General features: G+C 38.1%; 2 protein-coding genes across 5 annotated transcripts; one reads left to right on the forward strand and one right to left on the reverse strand.

Annotated features, from left to right (window-relative positions):
• Positions 1-222: 222 nt before the first annotated feature.
• Positions 223-21,011, forward strand: acsl1a (acyl-CoA synthetase long chain family member 1a). Of its 3 annotated transcripts, none has more exons than XM_051386299.1 (21): positions 223-343; positions 11,037-11,249; positions 12,882-12,996; positions 13,105-13,169; positions 13,278-13,379; positions 14,117-14,216; positions 14,343-14,518; positions 14,759-14,791; positions 15,022-15,073; positions 15,165-15,238; positions 15,878-15,955; positions 16,940-17,074; positions 17,243-17,377; positions 17,632-17,727; positions 17,833-17,905; positions 18,010-18,098; positions 18,502-18,618; positions 18,741-18,884; positions 19,015-19,116; positions 19,194-19,265; positions 19,620-21,011. In XM_051386299.1, exons 2-21 carry the CDS (start codon positions 11,055-11,057, stop codon positions 19,758-19,760), a joined length of 2,094 nt encoding a protein of 697 aa, XP_051242259.1. In that variant the 5' UTR covers positions 223-343; positions 11,037-11,054; the 3' UTR covers positions 19,761-21,011. The 3 variants fall into 3 exon arrangements, with proteins under 3 accessions (XP_051242259.1, XP_051242258.1, XP_051242260.1); XM_051386298.1 differs by lacking the exon at positions 15,878-15,955 and adding an exon at positions 16,020-16,097; XM_051386300.1 differs by lacking the exons at positions 223-343; positions 15,878-15,955 and adding exons at positions 8,289-8,425; positions 16,020-16,097.
• primpol (primase and polymerase (DNA-directed)) lies at positions 18,136-26,512 on the reverse strand. 2 transcript variants are annotated; one of them, XM_051386304.1, is made up of 14 exons: positions 26,217-26,512; positions 25,127-25,508; positions 24,935-25,029; positions 24,697-24,835; positions 23,916-24,063; positions 23,731-23,827; positions 23,492-23,640; positions 23,215-23,377; positions 23,014-23,111; positions 22,776-22,862; positions 22,158-22,266; positions 22,003-22,079; positions 21,826-21,872; positions 18,136-21,702 (listed from the first exon to the last, which is right to left on the reverse strand). In XM_051386304.1, the coding sequence occupies exons 2-14, from the start codon at positions 25,298-25,300 to the stop codon at positions 21,469-21,471; spliced, it is 1,617 nt and encodes a 538-aa protein (XP_051242264.1). In that variant the 5' UTR covers positions 25,301-25,508; positions 26,217-26,512; the 3' UTR covers positions 18,136-21,468. The 2 variants fall into 2 exon arrangements, with proteins under 2 accessions (XP_051242264.1, XP_051242263.1); XM_051386303.1 differs by having other exon boundaries at positions 23,492-23,643.
• Between the last annotated feature and the right edge of the window lie 1,441 nt (positions 26,513-27,953).

Below are 27,953 nucleotides of genomic sequence, written 5' to 3' on the forward strand. Positions count from 1 at the left end.
AGTAATCCAAAAACACCACAGATAATAGAGAGAGACCATTTTACTGCAGAATGAGCTATGACTAAATGTTGCTGATGATACTTCAGCAAGGTTTCTGAGTGCAGTTTGACTTATAATGGAGTATTTCCACAGTGTGGGTCAATCTGAATCCTTCTTCCGACCACTTCCCATTGACCAATAACAGCACACCTCTCAACACATAGGCAAAGCAACACGTGTGCTCGCCCGTGATTGGCGGAGAGCTGCACCAGCTGAACAACATGTAGACCGCTCCTGTTGCTGCTGCTGCTGCTGCTGCTGCTTGTTGAAGAATCAGATCCGGATCTGCCTCTGCTCCTCACAGGTTGGTGGAAACATGCTCACACACGCTCACACACACACACACACACACACACACACACACACACACACACACACACACACCGCCTTTTAAGTATAAGGGAGAAGATTGGCGTCGACTATCTTAGGTTAATAACAGAGGGTTATTACAAGCGTGATGCTTAGACGAGCCCTCAGGGAAAAACAAGCTGTTCTTCCCTTATTGTTGCCTTAAAATGGACCAGAGTCAAGCCACGTTTTGCGTCTTTTCTCCACATCATTTCTTCATTTCCGTTTTTATGTCATAATGTCCCCCATTGGGCGGCGTGTTCAGTCAGCAATTGTGCCTTTTTAATCAGAATAGTGCGTTCACCTCTCTTATCCGTCGTTATCACAGAGAAAAACCCGCGTACGCATGAAGCTGATGCTCTGAAATATAATCACGCGTATGGACACGTAGCATTAAACACCGTGTGTGAGATTCTACTTTGTTTTGGAAACTTCTTGTCTAATCTCCGCCTCGCCCGGTTTTTGTATGTGAGCTGCCCTGCCCACACTGTAAGTTATTAAGATACCGAGCGGTAAAAGAGGAACAGTGTAACCATTTTATCCAGCGTATGTCTTGGCATCCCCCGCCATATCTGTTTATTTCGGTCTGTGTGTCTGGTAACCTCAAACCAATCCTCCTCAGCACACAGAAATGAGGAAGTCAGAGTAGAAAACACTGAGCCGGAGACTACCGGTTGTTTTTCAGGCTGCAGCCCAGTCCATGCATTCATCTCTTATACAGTAACCAACATTATATCAGCAAACTTGTTTGAGGTGTATAATCCATCACAGTGACAGTGCAGTTTGGATTGAATTTTAAAAAAATAAAAATAAAAATCACGACACAGCTAAAAAATAAAAGTGCAACAGAGATGACACCAACCATCTTTTAGGGTGCAGCCCTACGGTGTTAATTAAAGGTCACCAAAAAACCTAATTATCAGAGTTGCCAAGCAACCAGCAGAGACTCCCAAGAAGTAACTGATCCCAACCAAGAATTAGTCTGGCACATGACATAACCACCTGTAAAACACCAAACTGGAGAGACAGAGAGAGAGAGAGAGAGAGAGAGAGAGAGAGAGAGAGAGAGAGAGAATATGTCATTTGTAGGTGACTTGCAAACACACTGGTATGATTCTTTAAACCTTACTGCATACATTAGAGAAACGGTTGTTATTTAGATCAATGGTTGGACCGTTTCCTCTTCATATAACCAAAACCGCGAAGTGACAGGGTGGCGGTCTCTTTTGTAACAAGTTCTAGGGCGCCGACCTGCTCTGAAATGAAGCAAAGGAGGGCAAAGCAGATCATAACTAAACACTTCAATGTGCAATATGTAGTGTCTACCGCTGTATATGTAGACACCCCCCCTCTCACATTAAAACAATAACAAAAGATGAAGTTTGATGACATTGTGAACTAGCATAGGATCATGGGAGTTGTCTTGACCACCACTGCCGTCATTGCAGTCAGTTTAGGATTCATTCAGTGGTCAACATTCAAGATTTCTACCGGGTGCCAAATTATCCGCAGAGGTCTCCTCCTCTCCAAAACAAACAGACGTGGTGATAATAACCAGTAAAGGACTGAATAAAGCAGTTTCACCTTGAGAAGCAACGTTCTCCAAACACTGTCCGGCGGAAAACCGTCGCCCCGGAGGAGAGGCGTGCCGAGCTGCTGCTAGCATTAACTCAGCTTGTCTCTCTGATAACTGAAGATCCAGACGTCCAATGACCAAAATCTTCCATCTGGTTAAAATATATAGTTACAGACGACCAAGATCTACTGATGCATGCACAAAGGGGATATGACACCATCGACTGGCGGCCGGTAAAACGCTGCATTACCTGAATAAAATGACAGATTTCTCTGGGTTTGAGTATTGTTGGAAACATTTGGGATAATGTTATTCCCCCGTCAACAATATACTGATATAACATAGGTCTAGTGGTTTGACTGGGGAAATGCATATTATAACTTTCAATCAGTTAGCACATCTGGAAACTTTCCTTGTTGGTACTGGCATCCATGAATGAAAAACCTGGGGGAGAAAGGTGTGTGTTGGTGCTGAATGATGGTGCCCTTTTCCGAGGGTTTGCTTGGTAACCATGTCCACATCCACTGGCAGATTTCCTCTAACAGGAATCTGTGGAATGTAGCTTGAGTGGGTGTTTTCCTCCCTGCTAAAGAAAATGTTTAAAACACTAGGTAATGCTCTTTGGGCCATGCTGTGCGGTCACATGAGCAGTTACGCTACTGACATGGGATGATAGTAAATTAACCGTGCCGACTCAGTCATGTGTTTTTGCCCTTGAATACAGGAGCAGCTTTTATTTGAGCCAAACAGAGCGACACTTTGTGGTTCTGTGATTCAAGAGCAGACTGCCACCCTCTTGTTGTCATTTGAGAATACCAGCATCAGCCTGTCGGACTGTTGACAGTTTTTGGGGCATACAAAAGCCTGAGATAGCTGGTGTTTACTCAACAATCAAGTGTGGCTCTGACGTGGGACCTTTTTTTTTTTTTCAAAGCAGGAATTTCAGCTCAGATTTAGAAAAGTCATCCTTTTTTTTTTTGTTCCTGATGTCACTAACTGACTAAATTCAATTCAGAAGGATCATGTGAGAGAAACAAGTTGACCATCTGGCTCTATAAACCACCCTCAAATTATCATGCTTCTGCATGGAGCTTTAAGAGAAGAATGAATTACTGTGAATGCTGTTTCTCACAAATGATTTTCAAATGGAACTTCTTGGAAAATATCAGCCAGTTACAAGAAATCCCATTCTGGGTGAATAATCTGCAGTTAAAAAAAGAAAGTCATTCATCCCAGTGTTTTTTAATTAGTTTTTAGTTGTTTGAGGCACTAAAACAATTAGTCAATTAACAAAATAATAATAATCAGCAGCCATAGTGATAACTGATTGTTGTTTTTCAGGCAAAAACATTCCCAAATTCCAGCTCAGTTGTGAAGATTTGCTGTGTTTGTTTGCATTATGTGATAGTAAAGTGAATATTTTGTGATTTTGGACGTAATACACCGTTATGCTAGGTTTAAGGTTCTGTGATTGTGGCATTTTTCAACATTTTCTGTTATTTAATAGACTAAAGGACTAAACAATTACACAAGATGGTAACGGTCTGTCTTATCTGTAATAAAAATAAGCAATACAGTGTGCTGGAGTTTATACTTTTTAGTCAAAATCACTGAAAATAACCTGAAAAGAAGAGCAAATGGCATAAAGGTACCCTTGATTAGTTTTTGACCAATAGTAGCGCCACGGAGCAATGTTTGTACGAGTGGGTCCCACCTCTTTCTTCATGCACACAGGAACATGATACATTCCTGCAGATGTTTTCACACTCAATTTCACTGATTTTCACTGACATATGACCTTAAGACCTTTAAGGATACACACAAATTTAAACATAAACAAAACAATCCAAAGGGCTCCTTTAAATTTGATTTGCCCAGATTTTACTGAGAGTAACTCATACATTAGGTTCAAACTGACGTGTGTGTGTTTTCTTTGACCTGCTGTGTAGAGGTCATGTGTCCTGATGCTGTATTGGTAGCTGTTAACGGGTGCGTGACCTTTGTTCCACTTCACAAATCCCATCCTCCACCCTCCCTTCCACCTATATTTCTCCACTGTGTGACCATGTGACTGGGAGTGTGTGGTTTCATCAGGGAGGTCAGGACCTGCAGTCTTGAGTGTGATTGTCTTGTGCAAGGTCAGCTTTTGTGTCCACAAAACCAGAGTTAAATGTGACTGGAGGAGGATGGACACGAGTCAGGGTTGAGGCTGATGTCACACCGAAAGCCACATGAGCTTCAACAACCATCCAGCTGCAGACAAACGGGCGTCAGATTATTTCTTAGTGAATTGTTTTACGCCAGCGCGCCCGCCAACACTCAGCGCATATGCACTGAGAGAGTTTAGGTTGTCTCTTCCTGTTCACACGTTTATCATTTGCCTTCAGAAGGTTCCTCTTTCTTGATACTAATCAAGACTTTGTGGTCTATCGGTTGCATTTGAGCACCATCACGCCATATTCCTGTAAACCCATATGTAAGTGGTTTTACACAAGAATATATTGACTCCTCCTTCCACTTCGATTACTTCCCTTTGGGCCCACTGTGCTATCGGTAAAACTGTTGAATTATCAATGAAGTATTGGCAGCCGGACTGCAGCAGATCCAACAACAAGATCCAATACGTCAATAACGCATGAATTTCACATGTCAACATTTTGCATTTTTAGAACAGAATCGATAGTGAACCACCACACGTACGTCTACTACAAATCAGTAAGTTGTACACAAGGTTGAAGAACCTGAAAGAACCAGCTTGTCATGTTGTAATGTGTCTGCATTAATAGTAGTTGTCTGAACATGTTGTAATGTGTCTGCATTAATAGTAGTTGTCTAAACATGTTGTAATGTGTCTGCGATAGGAGCTGTTGTCTCAGCTTGTTTTCGTGTCCTGACCTTTTTTGGTGAGATATATATTTTTTTCGTTTTGATATCTCTTTCACATTATAGCAAGACATTTCTCTTTATACAGAATCTTCTTAAAACATGTATGTATGTTATGACAATAAACTTCCCCATGTTTTATTTAAGAAAAATGTCCAGTTATTGCATGAAGACATCAGAATCAGAAGCAGGTTTATTGCCAAGTACGCTTTCACATATGAGCAATTTGCCTTGGTGCATCGGTGCATAAGAATCACAATCAAGCGTAAAAACACATAATTAAAAAGATAAAAAAATAAATAGAGACAATAAAAAGGAGCCACTTTATACAAATATAAAGAGAGAATATGTACAAAATGGCAGGGTACTTAAATAAATGAGTAGAGCTGTACAGAAATGTGCCAAAAATGAAAGAAATTGTCGCCTTCAGTGGCTAGAGAAAGTGATATTTTCTGGTTAATGTTATTTCATGCTTAGGCTGAGACACAGGCAAAGTGGCCATCCATTTTTTATATTTTATGATCCTGTGCAGGTTATTACCCAAAACCCAAAGATCCATTGTTAACAATCGCTTTATCTATACTTTAAAAAAACAATGGGTTGTTGTTTCAAACAGAATTAGACAAAAAAAAAAGCAGCTTCTCATTTCTAGCTGGTGACTGTTGATTTTGCCTGATAAAATGACAAATGTCGGGCAGATTTTACCACCTGTAGCTGGCTGAGTAAGGTCACGTTAGTTCCATGAGTTGAACTCATGAAAAAAACAGCTGTCTCTGGGTGTATCCAACTAATTGGTTTAAAATGGGAAATCTTGTAAAAGGCCCCTCAAATATATGTTCTTGATGGCTACATGCCTTACAGCATTTCACCATGTGTCATCACATGTAGAAGACAGCCCCATTCTTGTATTACAGTGCAGAGCTTGTTGGTCCTAGTAATATAAGTATGATAAGGCCGGACTGTGTTCCGACATATGATTTTTAGTAGTTACTTATGTATTAGCTGGACATGCTAACAATTGCATCTGACATTAAAGCAAACAAACAGTTTAATATATTAATTATTAATATATTTCTTGCATCTCTGTGTGGATGTCCGGTATCTCTTACTACAGACCCGTTTATCGATTAATCCAGTAATTGTTTCCGCTGTGCATTGACGTATACCGGTTTACGCGGATTCAGGTAGCAGCTGAGAGAAAGCTGCTTTTGAGATTTGGAAGCGAGCGTCTTGTCAAAATGGGATTAAGTTGAAGTTTGTTTAAAGACTCCACGTGTTAATCCTCCAGTGATATGGTCGTAATAATGAGCTTAAATCATCCGACCTGACGCTCAACACCCAAGCCGACTAGCTGCTTGGGGTCACGCTGCTAATGCTTTTCAGACGTCTCCATGAAGAGGAACATTTCTTAGAAAATAAAGTGTGACTGACCAACCATGTGGTTTTTTTTGTAACTTCCTGCCTGTGGTTTGGAGTGACTGTTTCAAAACTACAGCTGTAGTCTGCTCTAAGCTCCAGGCTGCTGCCAACCACTCTGGATGTTCTGTTATGTGTCAAATGAACCAGCTGCCCTCTCCCCCTCTTTTTTCCAATGTCTTGTGTGTGCTTGGGTGTGGGGTGACTGGTGAGCTGGCTCTGCCATTGGCTTGTCATCTTCCCAGGCCAAGTATGGAGAGTTGAGGTGGTGGCGGGGACACCAAGCAGGACACCAATGACATTTGCTTGCTGTTAGCCGTCTGACATAGAATAGAGCTGCAACTAAACCCTAGTTTAATTTTCACTTGATCTGTTAACTACTCTTTTGATTAATTATTTATTCTGTAAAATGTAAAACAAAACCTAGGACTAATGCCAAAAAACAGATCAAGTTGCGTGTGCCTAATTGCTAATGTTGTAGTGCTAAAGCTACACATCCTCAGGTTCTCAAACAGCTTCTCTTTGTCATATATAACAACAAACTGAATGTCTTTAGGTTTTGGACTTCATCGTGGGCTCTGCTAAGTTGTGATTGGCATTTTTTTCACTTTATTTTTTATATTTCATAGACATAATTAATAATAAAAATAAAGAAAATGAGTTTGATATCAAACAGAAAAACACAAGCAGATCCTGAAATTTCTAAAGCTGTAAGTATCCAATGTGGAATTTGATGAAGATTTGCAGGCTTTTTTTTTTGGGGGGCAGTTATTGTGGTCTTAAGCTTTTGTAAAAAAAAAAAATACAGTGCGTGTTGTGATGTTTTTAATGAAATTGTGGGAGAAAGTCAGAATTGATAGAATAGTTGCAATTTTTAATTATATTTTGGTATAATAGCACAATGGCATAATAGGCAACTTGTTCCAGGGGGACATCTGTGACGGGTGAAACTCAAGGAAACTACAATGAATTCAAGAAAAGTGGTGGTGTTTGGACAAAAGTGCAAGGTCGAGCAGAATTAGGTATTTGTTTAATTTGCGTTAATTGTTGTAATTGCAACCTTCCTGGAGGGACTGATCAATCACTTGGATGATTCATTTAACAAAAACTGATGGTTGTATTTTGGTTGAATTCAGTAGGGGGTGGGTGATATGATGTCGTCAGACATATCAGTTAATACCATGGGTATTATTAGGCTAGAATCAGTGAGCAGCACTGCTGTATGGTAAAAGTGAATTTTGGCATCAATCTAACGAAATACCTTGATTTAAATACAATCCAGATAATACCCAGAATATCATGACATAAAATTCCATATTCAATGATAGGATTTAAAATAGGTTTTGATACATACCAGACACCACTACGTTTCAGCATTGTTTCAGGGATACGTTTCTGTTACAGTGGCTACAGTCACAGCTGATTACTTGTTTTGCTCTCAGGCTTTCTACTTTTAACTCTGTAGGAGACAATTTTACCTGGCAATAAATCCACATGCAAAATATTGAGGCGTAGTTTGTCTCAACTGTGGTTAATTAACTTGAAATTATACTTATCCATCTTAGATTCCAGGGAATCTGCACATATGTTCAGGTTTGTGTGTATGTCACTCATGTGCTCACATACTCCGGGCTTTTAGCATGAAAATAAGGGAATTTGTCAACGTATCTATTGTGTAAAATAAACGAAACCCTCTTGTAATTGTTGTGTAATTCTTCGTTTGACTAGTTTCACCACATTGGATGCTGGGCAACACAAGAATTGCACACACTGTATCCAGATAATGTGCGATAAGATATTGGTAATTCGGTCTTGAATAAATACGACTGAAAAATTCTTAAATCGCTCCGATCAGCACTCATTCATTCTGAATCAGTCTTTTCACATGGAAAAAAAAGCTCATGGCAGTAGATGAAATTGAAAATCAACCTACTACTGGTATTGCGATCCAATAAGTGGCTAGCAGTGCCTCACACGTCTGTGTTTCTGTTTGAAAGGGGCGTGTCTCTGCTATTCATAGTTATGAGAACCTCAGAGGTCTATTAGAGGTCACTGTGAGTCCTTCTAATAGCAACTGCTGCAGCAAAAGGCCTTTCAGATACTATACCTCTCCGTCTCTGGACACAGTCTCCCTGCCTTTCTTCATATACACACTGTGGGACTGTGAGTATAGAGATTTATTGTGTCATAATTTGACAGTAATCATTGTTTTCTCTCTTTGAAAATCCATTTAGCTGCATTTAAGTTTGTCCTGGTGCGCAAGTACAAGTGGTGTGATTGTTGCTCGTATTTCATAGTGAGTAATAGTAACACCTGTAAGATTTAGTGGAGCATTTATGAGGTTTAATGAGTGTTTGATTATTTATGATTTATTTATTTTTATAGATGACAAATAGAACTAAACAGCTTTTAATGAATGAATGTTGTCTTTGTTTTGATATTTAAATATAAAAATGAAGGAGGGTTTCTTTGATCTCCTTTGAGCTTATCTCAGAATATACTGTTCTTTGTTGTAATTGAGTTGTCATTAAAAGTTTATTTAGGAAATGTTTGCTATTTGGTAGTTTTTCTACAGTACTTTGTCCCAGTTGGCACTGGTCCCAGGTCATGGGCTCTGTGTTAATAATAGAAGTAGGTGAGAAGTCAATTGTTACCTCTGTGATGGTAGTTCACTTGTTCGTTTACCTACAGAGCTGCTACCATTTAATCTAGAGGTCAAATGAGACCGCCCAGTCTGATAACAAATCTGAACTAAAATCAAAATAAAACAAAAAAAAGATTAAATGTTAAAAGAGGGAGTTATTAATTCATGTATTTCCATATTTGGATGTAATGATTAAAACATGATTCCTGGTTAGATATATTAGCGGGTGAGTTTAAATAGGTCTTTCTTGCCACAGGCTCATCTGATTTGCATTTTACATTAACATCAAGTTAGAAGGCACAGACAGTTCTGGCTATCATTTGACGGCTATATTCAAATTTTTAGAGGAACTAACATATATCCAGGACTTTGAAGTTTCGAAGATTTGAAACCCAGTGAGTTCATTTCTAAAACATCCAGACTGGAAATCCTCACTTCCCTTCAGGAACCAGTCGTGTAGTGTTCAGTTGTCTGAGTTCTTATGTCTGCATAGAGGCTTGTGATCTGAAAATGTGTGTGTGGAGTCATGTTTCCTTCCTGTGTCTTTTGTTTCCAAGTGCACAGCTGTTGAATAGGATAGCACATCTTCTTTTTGTATACAACACAAACGAAACCACGCAAGTGCTTGTCGCTCAGCGGCTGTATTTCTCAACCGTTTGAGTTCATGTTCGAGGTTTGACTTCAAAACAATTCAAGTTTTTTAGTTTTATGGATTTTAAACATCTCAAATTTTAAAAGCTCAAAGACGGCTTATTCAAGATCTTGTAAAATAGACTATGCACTCCATAAGTTCTTACGATGATCATCTTTATATCACGTATCTAATGGCTTAACAGAGTTTATGTAAAGGAAGGCGTAAAACAAGAATAGCTGAATGTAGAACGAGAAGGTAAAATGAGATTCTTTGAAAAAGGAAAATAAATTAATGATGTGTATCAAAATTAAGATGAATTAATAGCAAGATCAAAACAAATTAAATGAGTACTCTTAAAGTGTTTTAAGATGTGATTTCTGACCTATTTATATTAAAGGACATAGACTTAAGATCTTCAAAACTAAGGTTGGGAAGACCTAATAAAACAATGTTGGATTTGTTTTCATTATGTAGAGAAGATTTGAGACATTAAACACTTGATATATGTGAAATCTGAATGGCAGATCTTAAAATTGCCAGAGCCAAATAATCCAATATAGTAACGTTGTGTGCAGTGGATCATCACTGAATCACAGTGCTGAACGCTGTATGATTCACTGTGGATCAATCCTTGAAGCTTTAGTTTGGTTTTATACTCTATGTTACTTTTATTATCACATCATTGTGCCAGAAATATGTACCAGTGCTGTATTATGTTAAACTTTTCTTACTGTCAACTGCTTAACGGTGACCGGAAGAAATAAAAAATCTAAGATGAGAAATAATAAGACAATGTGACTTTTGATCAGAATCTGGCATGTGGCCTTAATTGACGATTTCTTCTTAAGAACTTATTCATATTTCATATATCTCATATTTCACACATTACAACCGATTAATCAATTATCAGAATAGTTGCCGATTAAATCTCTTATCGACTGACTAATCTGTTAATTGCCTAGACATTGCAGCTGTATTGTATGTTATCCCCCGTCTCTTCCTGTTCCCTGTCTGTACCGTCACCATCAAACAATCCATTTAAGACTAAAATAATCTTTGAAAATAAATCAGAATGCATTCATTTAAAAAAAGACATTTTTTGTATTACATTGGGTATTTTCAGTATTGCATGTACTTGTGAACATGTTGACACAGACAAACTGAATGGGACCACTGTTCTTATTCTTCAGTTGAAGAGGGCTCTCATGTTGCTGCGTAGTGGTCAAAAACAAGAGACCCATTGATAAAAAAGATAAACGGCATCCTGCTGTATCACCACATCCTTAAGGAACTCTGCAGGGACAGCATTATGGACTATTTCCTTTTTGAAATAAACATTGTAAATGGCACAAAACAAAGCAGTAAAATGAAAAGGTTTGTGATTACGATCATAATGGATGCAACAATGGTTAAATTATGTAAAATAAAACTGACATTTTCCAAATATATCTCTGAGAGTCTCCAAACGTAATAATGTGATCTCTGTTTCCCTGCAGGGTCAGTGCAGAACAGTCATGCAGGCTCAGGAAGTCCTGAGACAGCTGCGGATTCCCGAGCTGGACGATCTTCGGCAGTATTTTCGAGGTTTGCCCACCAACGCGCTCATGGGCATGGGTGCCTTCGCTGCCTTCACCACCTACTGGTTCGCCTCCCGGCCGAAAGCCCTGAAGGCACCCTGTGACCTCGGCATGCAGTCACTGGAAATGCCAGTAAGTGGGATCCTGCAACACAGAAATAACTTAAATGTCTGTCCACCCACTGTCCTGTAATACTTTGTGTTAGAGGAATAACTGAAACATGATCCAACCTCTGGAATGCAAAAGAAAGCTAGAGAGCAGATCTCATTCAGCAGGAATGTTAGCGGGATCCACTCCAAAAACTTTAATGACAGCTGAAGTTCTGTATCATCCTCACTGTTTGTCACATTTAAAGTGTTAAAAAAAGTCAATCTGAGACTAGTTTAAATTTTCTGTGCTGGTAAAGTGGACTTTATAGATATTTGTTTTTCATTATTCCAGTACCGCTTTCTAATAAGGGACCGTTTATTAGTTGGAATGAATTATTATACAGGTTGTGAATAATCCCTTTGGTTGATGTTTATCCTGCATTTTCAGACAACTGTTTGTAGACCTGATGGATTAAAAACCTTTTTATTAATGACTTATTAACATTAAGAAACCCATGAGTCACGGTTAACGAACATTTATTTTTTTCAGCAACTCAACTTTTATTCTTATGAATGGCTAATAACTGATCTATAAAGCATTAGTAAATAATGTGTTAACCATTAATAAAGGCATTAGTTGCAACTTCTAAACTTCTTATAAAGTGCTTCTTATTAAAAAATATTACCTTGTTCCCAACATATTGGTTCTTTGAAAATATTTCAGGAGACACACTCAATGGAAAGTCTGACCTAGTCCCTGAGTTTAACAACAGTTTAAGGTAGTTATTCAGTTCAATTTTATTTGTATAGGGCCAATTTATAACAAAAGTTATCTCAGGATACTTTTCAAATAGAGCAGGTCTAGACCGTACAATACAATAGTAGCTGTTTGTGTATGTGAACAAAAGACACACAATGATTGAGTCAGTAGGCATGAAACGTCAGCAAAGGTTGAAACTGTCATTTTTAAAAACAAATGGGAGAAAATAAAGAGCCTTTTAGTTTTTATTTGCTGTAACATTTTCTATCATACAACACATTGAAGCTGAAACTACAACTGCCGCATCGTGTACTGGTGATGTTTGTGAACGAGTCGGCTCTATTTGCTCCTTTAAGTGAACGATGGGAGCTGAAGCCTATCTCAGAGACGATTTCTTTCTTTCCTTCTTTTTTTTGTAAATTAGGGTAATAAATGACAGAATAACAGGATGATCATATAAAGTATTTGTTAAATAAGATCCAGAAAGTCTCTCTTTCGGTAATAACATTAGGCCCAAGCATGGTCAGATTTTTGCATGTTGCGACCAACATACAAAACATACCAATAAAACATCTAACACAAAATAGTTTTTTATGTCTTTACATTATTTAAGCATAAAGTAAACAGTGTAAAATTCTGGAAATTAATTAAACGGTTTAATAAGGTTTAGTATAATTTCATTGACTAATTACTTAATAATATATGAGCACACATACCAAATATAGGTCAAAACATGGTTAAATGTGTCTGAATTATGAAAGCTAAAAGTGGCTCTTATTGCTGAGCTGAGTCAGCTATCACTATCATGTACTGTTCAAGATCTGTGTTTGTGTTGAAATATCCCAGAGGAACAGTATTCCCTCCTCACACAGGTTTGGTCAGTACTGGTCATCACTGTGATTTTGTTTGTCGTAGGGTGCAGAACGCGCAAGGAGGTCAGCACTGAACGACAGCGACGAGCCACTGACGCACTACTACAGCGACGCACGCACGATGTATGAGGTGTTCCAGCGAGGGCTCAGAGTATCAAGTGAGTGTATCTCTGGTTCCTTTTAAATATGACACTCCCTAAAAACTTAAGTCTTATTATGATTTCTTCAGTGAATGTGGATAAAAGTAACCTATTTTTCTTCTGCAGATAATGGACCTTGTCTAGGATCGAGGAAACCAAACCAGCCATACGAATGGCAGTCTTATAAAGAGGTGAGACCACAGACTCAGGAAATCCAACAGTGCACTTGTCCACAATACATAACTAACAAAGTCACAGTACATTTTTAACAAAATAGACTTTTGTTTTGTTTTGCACAGGTGGCAGACAGAGCGGAGAACATCGGTTCTGCGCTCCTCCACAGAGGACATTCTCATACAGGAGACAAGTTCATTGGTATCTTTTCCCAGAACAGGCCGGAGGTACAACAAATGTCATAATTTTTAGCACTACCATGGCACAGTAAAGCAAAGCTATATTGTCTTGTAGGCCAATCTATAGTGTAATGTTAATGTGCCTTATATAATGGACTCAAATTATCCGACTGTGCAATGTAAAAAAAAAAAGGCATACAATCAATGGCCACTAACCAGAAGTGAACTGACATCATGAATTGCGAAGAAAAAGTCAATTTAGATGATGAGAGTAATGGGTCGTGCTGGGATTTTTTCAGTGAAACAGATTATCAAATAAATCCAGTCTAATAAATCAGTGTGCTGCTCCACTATAAAGACCTCGATACAGAATAAACAGGTATAACCAGTGCCTCCAGGAAATTGTAATGTTGCGATCATAACAACTGACGCAACTGCAATCAGTCGCTGAGAATTTTTCACCCCAGCTTCTCCACAATTTTGACCGATCAACGTAGTTTCCCGCAAGTTTTTCCCAATAGTCCAGTGAGGCATACGTCACCCCCATCCCGACTGTAGAGCAAATAGTAAATACAATTTCAGACACAGCCACTGTCTCCTGTCCTTCTCCTCTCAGTTTCCCTGTAGATTAAAACTCTTTTAAAATATTATCTTGTAAACTTTTTTCAATGGAGGGCTTATATAATCAGCCTACTTTCTATGAGTCAGACTATAAGGTCATTGACTTTTCATGAGTGATGAATGAGTGATGAGCTGATGTGTTTTCTCCGTTTTCTGTCTCTCAGTGGACCATATCGGAGCTGGCCTGTTACACATACTCCATGGTGGCAGTTCCACTCTATGACACACTTGGCACAGAGGCCATCGGCTACATTATTGACAAAGGTACACAAAAGGGCACCTTCAAACGCTAACCACACACCACCTGCAGTGTTATCGCAGCGCTCTAGCTCAAGGACACTGATACTGATACAAACCTAAGTGGTTAATGTGGTGCCGTCTGTTTTTCAGCTGCCATCTCAACAGTGATCTGCGACGTACCCGAAAAGGCTTGGATGATTCTGGACTGTGTCAGCGGAAAAGGGCGAACGGTGAAGACGATTGTGCTCATAGAGGCGTTTGACACTGACCTGGTGGCCCGTGGACAGGAGTGTGGCATAGATATTCTGAGTCTGAAGGAGTTTGAGGTGGGAATAATAATAGTAATAACTTAATCTTGCATTTTTTGTTGTTGATGTCAGGTGTTGAAAAAAGGTGCTGTCATACTTTAATATTTTTTGGTGTGCCTCACCATCACGTTGTTATTCAGTCGTAGAACTAAATGGAAATTAGGCCCTGCAGTGCTGTGTGTTTCAAGCATGATTATGATCAGCACTTCCTGCAGACACACTGTATCTCACTGTTGTAATGTTTTTTATGTTTTAAAGACCTTGGGGAAAGCCAACCACCAGAAACCAGTGGTGAGTATGAACAGCCCATTATGACCTGTTAATTACATGACAAAAAGCTCTTAATTCTTACCAAATTACTACAAGGAGAATCATCTTTTCAACTTAGACAATTCACTTACGTAATCAGCAGGACTGATTAGGTATTGCACTGTTCTAATATATAGCATCTTAAACATTTCTAGTGCAACAGCAATTCAGGCTTCTTGTGCATTAGTGTAGATCTGTGATCTTTATTACAGCTCCCTAATCCAGAGGACCTTGCAATTGTCTGCTTTACATCTGGAACCACAGGTAATCACACAGCTGGTCACAACTGTAACCTTCTGGCAATGTTATTTTTTTTTAACCTGGTGTATAATCATGATGATAATTTTCCTTTCAGGAAACCCAAAAGGTGCAATGCTTACTCATGGAAATGTAATCTCCAACACTGCAGCTTTCATTAAAATTACACAGGTAAATGAACACAGCAGCTAGGTTTGGAAGATGTCAAATTTAAGTATTGAAAATGTTTAATAATGTATGTTTCATTCTGGTCCCCTTGTTTTTAAGGTGGATGCTCTTTCTTTGATTTAGTCACTAAAATGGTGTTAATATTTCCCTAAAAAGACACTAGAACATCCAAGACAAAGCAGTAAGAACGATTCTCTAAACACATCTAACATAAAGTCCTAGTCTCCTATCAATAGACTAGTATGACTTTTGAATAGGATTGATATTGATCATCAGTGATGCAGCATTTTACAAAGCACATTTTTTATTTGTTTTATTGCTGCCACTGTTACAGAACGTGCAAGAAATTTCACAACAATTTGTTATTTGCTAGATAAATATGTAAAAATGCAAGAAATAGCATCCTCCCACTTTTCTTTTGTGCCGCCTCAACTTCTGACAACTTTGCATTCAGGAGATTTGGATCAAATGAAACGTCAGCATTGAGCTATTCAATGGAGCTTGCTTACATTCTAAAATCCCTGTCTTACTCAGGTTGACCCCCCTTCATATTTTCATGTCCGTCTCGTCTCTGTTCCTCTTCCATCTTCCTCTTGTGTCTGTTCCTTCCTCCCCCCGCATGTGTGTTGTGTTGTTGTCCAGGGCACACTGAAGGCCAACAATAAAGATGTGCTCATCTCCTTCCTTCCTTTGGCCCACATGTTTGAAAGGGTGGTGGAGGTACAGTACACCATGCTTGACCTGCGTACACGCATGTGTTTTGTTTTGTGTCCTCCCTCCGCAGGTACACTGCATGCTGGACCTTCATGACATTCATGTATCCTATCTACCCCTAGCTCACATGTTTGAGAGGGTTGTACAGGTATGTGTTGGGCTTGTTTACCTTTGGAAGAATTGCATAATGAAATTATAAGTGGAGTTTAAAGAGTCATAGTCATAATTATTAGAGTTATTAAAACTATAGTTGTGAGTCTCTGGTTTTTAATAATGTAGTTTGACTTTATAAGTAGGTTTTGTTTGTAGATTATAAAAAAATTCATGTGAGACATTCGGGAATATTGACCAGTGCTCTGCTACTTGCTTTTCATAACAGTATTTAGGCTTAGTTGCATGTTTTCATGATTTCCTTCTAACTTAACTTAGAGTTAAGGGCGGGGTATTGAATATTTTTGCAGTACCAACCGAAATGCAACTGTAGAACAGAGTATCTAAAAGTTGTGGCATTAAATTATTGATTATATGGTTTAATTATTCTTTGAGTGGATATTTCCATATTTATGTCATAACTTTATTAATTTTTGATTGGTATTTTAGCTGCTTTTTATTAAAACAAAATTAGAAACTGATGGGGTTTCGCAAATGTTTTGTCAAATTTATAAAGAGAAAACATTTTTTTATTATACCTAGCCCTCTGCAGCTTTAAACAGACTGAGAGACTGTGTGTGGTGTTATGAAGTGCTTCCAAAAATGCCAAGCATGTTGGTCAACTTCATGTATTTCTTAGCTGTTGTGATGAATTTTGTGATTAATATATTTCCAAGGAATTTTTAAGTAACAGCTTCTGAATTTGTAAAATACATCAGTGGGTTTTAAATACCAAACATTGGATCTGTGGTGAATTGTTAACAACACTGCCCCCTTGTGGATAAAACGCCACACTGATTTAACTTGCACAGTAGGAATAAGCAGATCTCTTTTCGTCAGGGAGTCGTCCTCATCCATGGGGCTCGAATCGGCTATTTCCAAGGGGACATTCGACTTTTGATGGATGATTTGAAGACTCTGCAGCCGACGGTCTTCCCTGTGGTCCCTCGTCTCCTCAACCGCATGTTTGATAAGGTCAGATAAAATATACAAGCCTACAAAAGACATGGCAAAGAGAAATGCCATCTGATTCATCTTCTTCTTACATTTTCCAGGAATTTTTCTCTGGTCCGCCACTTGTTTAATATAAGATGTGATTCTCTGTGGCAGACAGGCTCTTAAAATAATCTCCGTTCTCAACAGGTATTTAGTCAAGCAAACACACCGCTGAAGAAATGGGTGCTCGATTTTGCTTTCAGGAGGAAGGAGGCAGAGCTTAAAAGTGGTGTGGTCAGAAAGGACAGCATGTGGGACAAAATCATCTTCAAAAAAGTACAGGTAAACACGGCTGGCTCTGCAAAAGCATCTTATGTGTCTGTTCAATTCGCAACATTGAAACATGACATTACTGATATTGGGCATTCTTAGCTTTGAATGAGGCATGGTCTGTATTTGTACGTACGTTCCTAGTTATTATAGGTCAGATAAACACCAACAAAGTTCCTTACAGTAATTTTCATCATTCGTTTTTTATGATGCATCAGAAACAGTTTGAACATTGCAGGTCTTTCTGTTCGTTTCACTCTTTGCAGGCGAGTCTGGGTGGCCGTGTGAGACTCATGATCACAGGAGCAGCTCCAGTGTCTCCAACCATCCTGACGTTCCTACGAGCTGCACTGGGCTGTCAGGTGAGTCACATCCACACATGCCCCTCTCATTGATGAATAACTTTTGTTTTCATGACTCACTTAAAAAAAATAAATAAATAAAAAAACATGCCCTGCACTCCCCAGTTTTATGAAGGCTATGGCCAGACTGAATGTACAGCTGGGTGCACCATGTCAATGCCCGGGGATTGGACAGCAGGTAAAAAAGCTACGTCAACCTGCTGCTCATGTATTACGCCCTATGTGTGAAATGTACACAGTTATTTCTCTGAATCCTGAACAGTGATTCTTTTGTGGCTCCAGGTCACGTTGGGCCTCCTTTGCCCTGCAATGCTGTCAAACTGGTGGATGTGGCAGAAATGAACTACCTTGCAGCCAACGGAGAGGGAGAGGTAAGGAGAGGCTTCAGTGACAAACAAATACACACAGTGGGTGGGAAAATGTATTTATTTGCTTTGTATTCAAAAACAGAATTTCCTATAAATGCTTACTAAAATACTTAATAGTATTATTTTAACTTATTAATATAAACAAAGATTTCCCTTCAAAGACCAAAAAAAACAGTGAATTTATCCTACAAACAACAATTATTATTATTGTTGTTATATTATTAAAAGTAAAACACACTTGACTTCAGAGGAAACTAAAGAAGCCAATTTAAATCATGATGAACACAAGTAATACATTTTAAAGCCTGTAAAGTCAACCCACTAGCATAGATATAAATGTGATACCTTTACATGTGTGTTAATGTAGATGCAATTTTTTTTCCATCCATGTTATCTGTCCATCTAGGTGTGTATCAAAGGACCAAATGTATTCCAGGGATACCTGAAAGATCCCGAGAAAACAGAGGAGGCCATTGACAAGGACGGATGGCTGCACACAGGAGACATTGGGAAATGGCTTCCTGTAAGCAAAACAGACTGAAGGGCACTATTGATCTTTGATTATTGTTATTCTGGGTAGATCTATTAAGTCTAGTGGCAAATCATCAGTTGCAACCTTAATTTATAAAGTTGTGTTTGTTGCAGAATGGCACCCTGAAGATCACTGACAGAAAGAAACATATTTTCAAACTGGCACAAGGAGAATACATCGCCCCTGAGAAAATAGAAACTGTCTATAATCTCAGTGATCCAGTGGCCCAGATATTTGTTCACGGTGACAGTTTACAGGCAAGTTATTAATGTAAAACTGGTAACGCAGTGAATGTCAGATATTCTTATCATAAAACACAGTGCAGTTTGTAGTTTGTTAAAATTTGCACGGCACTGATCTTCCTGGTATCTGTGTTGTCTTTTTCAGGCATGCCTTGTGGGGATAGTGGTACCTGATCCAGACTTTTTACCTATTTGGATCAAGAAAAAGGGGATTGAAGGGTCCTACTCTGAACTGTGCAAAAATCAGGTGAGATTCATTAATATCAGCAGTCCAAACACACACAGTCCCACATGCTATGAATGCTAACACTTTTCTGTTTTTAGGATGTGAAGACTGCCATTCTGGAGGACATCTTGAGGTTGGGCAAAGAAGCAGGACTCAAGTCTTTTGAGCAGGTGATTGTTGCCGTGTTTGAAGTTTAAAGTTCTAAATTTTTCATTCTGCTGCATTTGATCTGGCAACAACATATTTGACTCAATAATGATTGAAATTAGAGCTAAAATATCTATTTTATTGACTGACTGAATAACTAACCAACTTCTTTGATAATCTATTAGTAATTTTTCAAGCAAAAAGCTTTTCTTCACTTCATTGGTTACACAAACAAGGAATTTTAAGCCAACACCGCGGGCATTTTTCACAAGTTTTGGACACAATGAAACAAATGATTAATCAGCAGATTAATCACAATTATACTCTTTGTTCATATATATATCATTAATTTTTTGTTATTTTTTTTTCGTCTGCAGGTGAGAGACATTGCATTACATCCTGAGATGTTTTCTGTCCAGAACGGCCTGCTGACACCAACCCTGAAGGCCAAGAGGACCGAGCTTCGGAGCCACTTCAGAGAACAAATTGATGAGCTCTATGCCAAAATTAAGATGTAAACTGGGATCGAGGAGTACTGTAGCACACAGCCAGAACCAAATAGTGTATCGAGGGGAAAGTCAATTTATTTTTCTACCAGTCACAGCCTTCACAATTCTGTGGGGATTGCTTTCAAACAAACTGAATAGTGGATATTTATCTGAAGTATGTATTGTTCCAGCTAAATCAAATAATTTTTCCACTGAATTTGCCCAGCTACACCTGGCTAATTAGTTCAGAATATCCCAGAACATGCCGTCATGTTACTGGTATAATTTATCCAAGGGTTAAAAAACACAAAAGAGGAAATGTGATTTGCTCAACTGCCATTAAGTCTGACTACTTCATGGTCAGAAAGATCCATCCCTTGAAAACATTTGTGCTAGTTCTTTTTTTAAAATTAATAATTATTATTATTTTATTATTATTATTATTATTATTATTATTGGGAGCTGCAGAGAAAATCCTATAAACATGCGTTCACACCGGTGACAAATATTGAGTATTTATATAGCAGACTATTTAATGTTTTGGTCACCTATTTAAGTTGATATTTAATGTAATCATTAAACCTGTAAATAGTGTATCTGCTAAAGAGTCTATTTGTATGCAGAGTATCGTGCCTTCCCTGCATTCCCATGTTTCTCAATGCTGTAGGCTAAAGGACAGATAAAACCGGTGTTAGTGCACAGTTTAGTTGATAGCATATTGGGAATCTTGTTGCTTGACGAACTTCTTGTGCCTTCTTGGTTGTTTTTGTTTTCCTTCAACATTGCATGGAAAGTATTTAATGTTACTATAATGTATACATGAATTTCCTCCTTTTTAGATAATCAGATTTCTGTGCCACAGGCTGTTGGATAAAAGCTGCATACTGTCATTTGTGTAATGCACAATTCTTCAGGGTTGATATTTGGAACACTGGTTTCTCAAGGATCATTTAAAGAAGCCGGTTTTTCAAAATGAATTAAATGTCCGTGCCAGCATTTGCCATTAACATTTCACTGATGGTCCATGAAAACCACCAGTCTTGTGTGAACCAGAGCAGCAATTCAGCTGTTTGACACAAAGTTTGGTTGAATTTAGATGTTTTGACTGAAATATGATCAATACACACTAATCATGTTGAGGCCACTTGACATTTCAAGCCATATTGTTCTTTTCTTTCTTTTTTTTTATGATATGAAAAGGGCAAAGGTGCAGTTTTGTGCTGGATTTAAGTACAGTAGCTTTGTTTGTCAAGTGTACCAAATAAATACTTTCTTCCAAAACTTTGGTATTCAGTTTCTGTCTTTTATAATGGGAAATTGTCAATAAAGTGCATTAATCTGTGTATCTTGGCAACACTTTAAGGGCCTATACTTATCATTTATAAGCACTATTGAAACGTTTAAGAAATGTTTTATAACGCTAATTTAGTAATATAAAGCTTAAATAATATTAAGTGTTAATGTACATAAATTGTTAACGAGTGACTTCTCATTATTACATATTTTATATTATTTATTACATAAATGTGTTAATATATTGTATTTTATTGTCTGGCTTCACTTATTTATGCCCACAGGAGAGTTATTGACAAATACATAAAATAAACTCTTGTAACTGCTTCCAACCAGTGTTATAAACCATTTGTTTTATGCTGCTTAAAAATTCTAAATAGGAGGACTTAATGGTAAAGGGTTACCATTTGCTGTACAGCCAGTGCAAAACATCAAACCTCACCGTCTACTTGGAATCAAAATCTTCCAAAGATTTGAGCAGAAGCTGATCAGAGACATCCCCGTTGTTTTGTTCAAAGTCGTCCAGGCTCTCCAAATAGTCCTGGTCATCCTGTCCGTCTCCCCACACATCAGCAGGTTCCTTCTCTGGACACACTGGGCTCTGTGGGACCAGGTTTGGTCTCTGGCTGGGTTCAATGTTGCCAGCATCGTCCATTAAGTAATCCTGGTCTTCATCATCCTGTCCGTGAACAGAAGACACAATAATACAACGCTGAATGTTGTGAAAACCACCATGTCTCGGAGCTTTTAAAGAAGACAAACAGGATTTTCTAGGACGCTAGTTAAAATAAATCAAACAAACCAGGGTCATGATGTAGCCGATACAGATCTCCTGGGGCAGTGGGTAACCTGTAACAGTAGAAATGTTCATCTCAGACCAACACTGTGTGATTTATTACCACACAGACTGCATCATTTGCCCTCAAGTGGTTTTAAATATTAAAAACTCTGATTGGCAGCTCGTAGGGTCATAACGTACTTGAGGACCTGAAGTTCTTGCATTCAGGATCGTGACACTTCTGGTACCACACTTCCTCTTTGAGATCCACAACGATCCTGCAGAGGAGGGAGAGACTAAATCACAAGAGTGAAGCACACTTGAAGACTGTCTATAAAACTTAAAAACATACGTACATGATGTTGTTGCTTTTATGAAACCGTTTCACGTTCTCACACCAGCGGTATTTTGCGATGTCGTAGACGAGCAGTTGTTCAGCAGCAAAGTAGTTCCATCGTCTGATGCCTGTTGAAGTAAACGTAACAGACAGTACTGACATTACTTATACTAACTGTTACAATCAAATCTGTCACATTTTTGACCATATACAATTTTTTGATATTTATTCATTATTTAGTAATAGTGAGTTTATTAGGTACACCAAGCTAAAACGCATGCAGTTGGCAATAAATCCTATATTAATGGCCTGTTGTATTAGGCTGTGTTCATTTAAGTCAGGTGTATCTAATAAACTGGCATCTGAGTGTATATTATGTGCCAATTTGCACATTAAAAAAAAGTGAAATCTGAGATATCTACAGTATTATCACATCCTGATGTCAGTATTAAATGGATACATTTATGAGCTCTTAAAAGCTTCAGGAAATCGTGACATGTTTTCTGAAATTTTATTTCTAATTGTCAACAGATTAATCGAGAATGAAGATGACCATTTCTTGCAGCCCTAGGTCCCAAACTAGACATGCAAATGCTTTGAAAGTGAAAGCATATCCTGTATCAGCCCCAACACTTACTTCCATGTATGCCGTCCTTTTTAACCACAGTTAATACAAAGCTGTCCACTTCTTGATGAGGGGACGACAGGCAGCCAGAAAGTGAGTCTGCCAGTGAAGGATGGGGAATAGTTACATAAATAAAAAGTAATTACATTGAAAATATTAATATTAAGATAAAATATTGATATGCTGACTGATTCTATAATACACTATGTGTATATGCACAATATAGAGAGAAGCCTCTGTTGTCTGTTACCTGGATTTGTGGATGATCCCTGCTGGCAAGGGGACCTCAATGTTTTGGCTTCTTTTGTTTCTGGTACGTCCCAAGTAAGAATTCTCTGACCTGTAAAACTGATGATACACAGACAAAAGATGCAATGCTGTGGCTTCACGAAGGTAATTCCTTTAACACACAGAAAAGTTGAGAGAAGAGTTAAAAGGTGTTCAATGTTACCTCAAATTACAGACCAAGGAAGCCAAGAATACACTCTCCTCCACAGAAATTCCCTTCTCAGGTTTGGCAATAAACTTGTTGTCGTCCGCCACCGTAAATGCAGCATTTTTCCCCACTTTTGAGGACTTGTAAAGGCGGAAATTTCTGTTCTTGGTGTAAACACCTGTTTTTGGAAATTATAACCATAATTACATACTGGCAAGATTTACAAAGGGGTCCAAGAATGTGCATGTGTCTGATATGAGGGTAAAAAAATACATTTTGTGGTTTCTCTTACCAAGATCAACAAAGAGACTGTCTTGGCCATCCTTGTTTTTCACCAGGAGGAACCCGAGGTCTCTCTCTTCCAACTTGCGTTTCTTGGTCTGTGGACTTTCAGGTACCTCACCGGCCTTGGCCGACTTCCCCCCAGAAACAGCATGCGTCCTGCTGACAGAACATAATTGTGTAAAATTACCCAAAGTGATGACAACAGATATATAAAAGCATTTATTTTCTCTGGTCTAAAAAACAAACCGTGTTTCACCGTTTTCTTCTAATGAATTCATTCCAACATCTGGGGAACTTCCACTTTTGCTCAGGACTGGTTGAAGTATTGCATGGATAAACCTACCTATTAAAATTTTTAAAAGTTGCATATGAAAACTGTATTGTTATATATGAAAACTGTATTTGTTGCCTCCACACAACAAGAAACATACCCATATGTATGTTGTCTTTGAAAGCTGCATTTCTGAGATTGAAGATGAGATGTCGACTGAACTTCTCTTCCGTGCTGGAGTCAAGATTGAGGACATTTTTTGTGGTGCATTCAACCCCATAAACTTCCATCAGCTTGTCACAAATATACTGTCAACACACAAAACACAGACAGGTAAATATACAAATTTTAGGTAAAAACGTAACAAGATATCTTCATATAATGCATCCAGATGTTCCTCTCATATAGGACAGATTCCAGAAGCAACTGTAACTCTGTCACTTTTTCACAGTTTAACATTTATGTCAATACCTCTAATCTAGAAGCAGACCCTTTACTAATTAGACTTGGCTCCTCTGAGTTAACCACAAACTTTACTATCCCTCATTAGAAAAAATACATATGCTCACATACCGAAAGAAAAGTACAGTCACCCATGTTTATCAAATGTGTTTGGAAGATTTAATTAATACCCTAAATTAAGAGAAGATTGCTTTAAAAACAAGCTCTTTCAATTTAATAGAATTTGGCAAACCCCTAACTGCAGAGGTACATCTTAACATTAAAATAATATAGGTGAATTATATACCAGAAATGGGTGGATTTCTTTCCTTTGGTTTACTTTTTTGTTATTACTGCTCCTATAATCTTACTTACCAGTTGCGTGTCAAGTGGATACTTCTTCTGCTTTATAAATGTTAAACTTAAGAACATCTGAATCATCAAGCAAGCTGCTCTTGTAGCAAGATACATTGTCAATGAAAATGCAAAAAGGATTTCACCTGGATAAGTGAAGACACCATTGTCTTCCCATCAGCTCCTTTGTTTGAGGGCTTGTGGAACTCCAAGTCAAAGTAAAGCTTACAAACAGCACCCTCTGGTATCACCTCATAGCAGTGCATCAAAGACTGTGTGTAAGTCCTGATAGAGACAAATCACCATCAATGGATTTCGATACGTTGTTTTCCAAACACACGTAAAAAGGTGCACCTTATTTTGCTATGTAGAACTGATATTTACCTGTAGTAATGCCACAGCTCACTGTAACTGGTAACCAGGTAGATCCTTTGCCCCAGGGGGGTCTTTTCTTTTTCAAGTGCAAACACATGTACGGCCTGTACACAGGACACAAATAATTTTTTTAAAGTTTTTTTCCTTAGGATGTAAAATTTGAAATACAGACTAATGAGTCCAGAATCAGAAATGTCTTACCTCTTTGCAGCTCTGTGCGAAGCTGATCGCCATAATTTGGCGAGGGAAAAGCTTCCATACGGAGGATGGCTGGCACGGCCACAGCCGAGGTTTGTAGTGCGAGGCCAGGGGATTCAGCTGGAACGACTGAGCAAGCTGCTCAATCTTCTTCAGTCTGTCGCCCCACTTCTTCATCCTCAAGAGCTTATAAACAACTTATACTGTTTGTGACCCTTTATTGCACCCACAGTAACATCTACTTCCAAACCAAGGTTGGAGGTCAGCTACAGTGCAGCGCCCAGGAGATGTTAGAAATTCAGTGACTTGCTCAAGGACACTTCACAGATGTATCACAGTGGATACTTGAACTGTGGTCCTCTTGACATCCTACACCTAGAAAAACCTGCATTAAGGAGAGAGTTATTTAGCCTCACTGACATAAATGGGGTAGAAAAAATGAAAGAAACGCCTTGTGTCAGTACAATTCAACAGCACAACAAACAGCTGAACCAACAACACTCTAACACAGTTTCAACAAAAACTGAACATTATAAGCTCCATGAAGGTAGGACTTATTGCAGGACTGTTGTATTAGACTGCATTAGTTTGTGCTAGGTGTAGCTAATAAATGACAATGTATCATCAATCAGTATATAAAATACTATGTAAAATATGATTATAAAACATAATTGATCCTTATAGATATCCTTAAACAGTATATAAATAAACTGGCTCTACTCTACTACTGGCTACAACATTTAAATGTTATTAACATTAGTAGAAATAATACAATAATATAACAGCTCTTGTCTGTGTTATATTATTATTATTAACTTACATATCATAATATTTCATGATGTTTTATATTTTTATTATAGGTTTTCAAATCTGCAAAGTAACTAACGTTAGCAACTATGCATTTAAAATAAAAGTAGAGAATATTTCCCACTGTCTTTAAGCATAAAACTGAACTTTTGAAGCACCTTAAAGATGTAACTTGAGTAATGAGGTCAATGTTAGACCCTAATAAACACAGCTGAAACATCAATGTGTCAGAGCTAACTCATTTAGAGCTAGAGTGTCTTTAAGAGTAACGTTGTCCATAACTCACCAGTAGTTCGGGTTAAAGAGTAAAACAGTCCAGAAGTAATGTTACATTCACGTTTGTGTTCTTATTCTCTCTCAGTGAACAGGAGGCTGTAACAGAAACAAACTTCAGTCTCGTTTTTCTTTTTGGCGCCTCTGGAACCGGAAATGCTGCTGTTTCCGGTCAAAAGTCGTACAGTCAGCAGACAAAATTATTGTCCCAGTTTAGATTAAAACCTGTATTGTTTATAAGAAATAACAGTGTGACCTAATGATAAAAGAAAGTTGACAAGCTGTTTAAAGTACAAGCAGTGTAAACATCAGTACGCAAGACCGGAGATCTCCGATTTACGACTTCCGGCTACATTTTTCAAAAATAAAAGCCTTTTACTATAATATGAGTGGATGTAACTTAAACTGTCAGTGACATAAACAGACAGTAAATACAAGAACAACAGCTGCTGTGGTTGCTTTCAGAGCCATTTAAATCTCAATGACTCTCTGGTTGCTCTCAAAATAGAAATATAAAAGCGCAGATATGACATATCTCATAGTGCTGCTTGCATATGTCATTGCATATGTCACAAATTCTATTAAATTGAAAATTGTAGGGTATTGATTTAATCTTCCAGACACATTTCAATGGTTGTGTTTTCTTTCAGTATGTGAGCATATATATGTCTTTAAGCATTAGTAGACGTGAACATTGCTGTTGGGTCTGCATTACACATTTTTCCGTGCAGTTAAAGTCGTGCATAATGGTGTTGGATGTGTTGAATTCTGTTTAATGTAAGCATACTGCTGTTTTGGCTACTTCACAAGTAAAACACACACTTGCAATAGTCTACCTGCTTGTTGTGATGTTTTACCTCCATGTAAAACACCTGCAACATAAATGAAATGTATCTCTACAAAATTGTACTGCACAAAATAAATTGAATCAGAATGGATATGTGTGGTTGCCTGTTTGGTCCCTGTGTATGCAAGTAGTAAATATATTTACATTTATTTATATATTTGTATAGGCCTACTATAGTGTTTTCTTCCAACCTATACTTGAATCAAACACCAAAAATGTTTATATTTAAGTCCATAAACTGTCCTCCTCTTGCAGAGCCTGGCACTGCTTGGATCTAGAGAGGATGGCATGTTGTCAATACTGCTCCACCCACTTAAACTCAACACTTATCAATGCTCTTCAGTGGGTTGTGTGCCAGCAAAAAGGGAAGGAAGTGAGAGGAAGTCAGGAGGTGGGGTATGACCTTGCAGACCTGCCCAATCTCTAAGGGACACCAAAGAAAACAACACCATATGTAGCATTTAGTCATTACCAGCACAAGGGCACATCCATTAAGTTGCTTTAATCAATGAAACTGGTAGAAAAAGTTTTGCCGGGATATTTTTTCTATGTTAAATATAGAATCTGTATCAAAGCATTTTTTTTCTGTACTTTACATGTATGTCACAATGTGTGACCAAAACCTGAAGACTGAAATATAATCCAAAGCATTGTTGGAATTTAAAGAAATGTGAAATTAATTGTCTGAAAGGTCCAAATGCACTGCACTGCACTGCTGAAGAACCTGGAAGGTGAAATATAAAACAATCAGAGTTGGAAGGTGAACTGCACGAGTCAGCATTCACAGTAATAAAGACACACACAAAAAAAGCAGCACAACACATTTATTGCTGGGCTGGACCATTTATGTTTATCTGGTTCGTAATAACATCTGTACAAAGCAGCAAGAGCTCACAGTAAATC

Source organism: Dicentrarchus labrax, unplaced genomic scaffold, assembly GCF_905237075.1.
Source record: "Dicentrarchus labrax unplaced genomic scaffold, dlabrax2021, whole genome shotgun sequence".
NCBI lineage: Eukaryota > Metazoa > Chordata > Actinopteri > Moronidae > Dicentrarchus > Dicentrarchus labrax.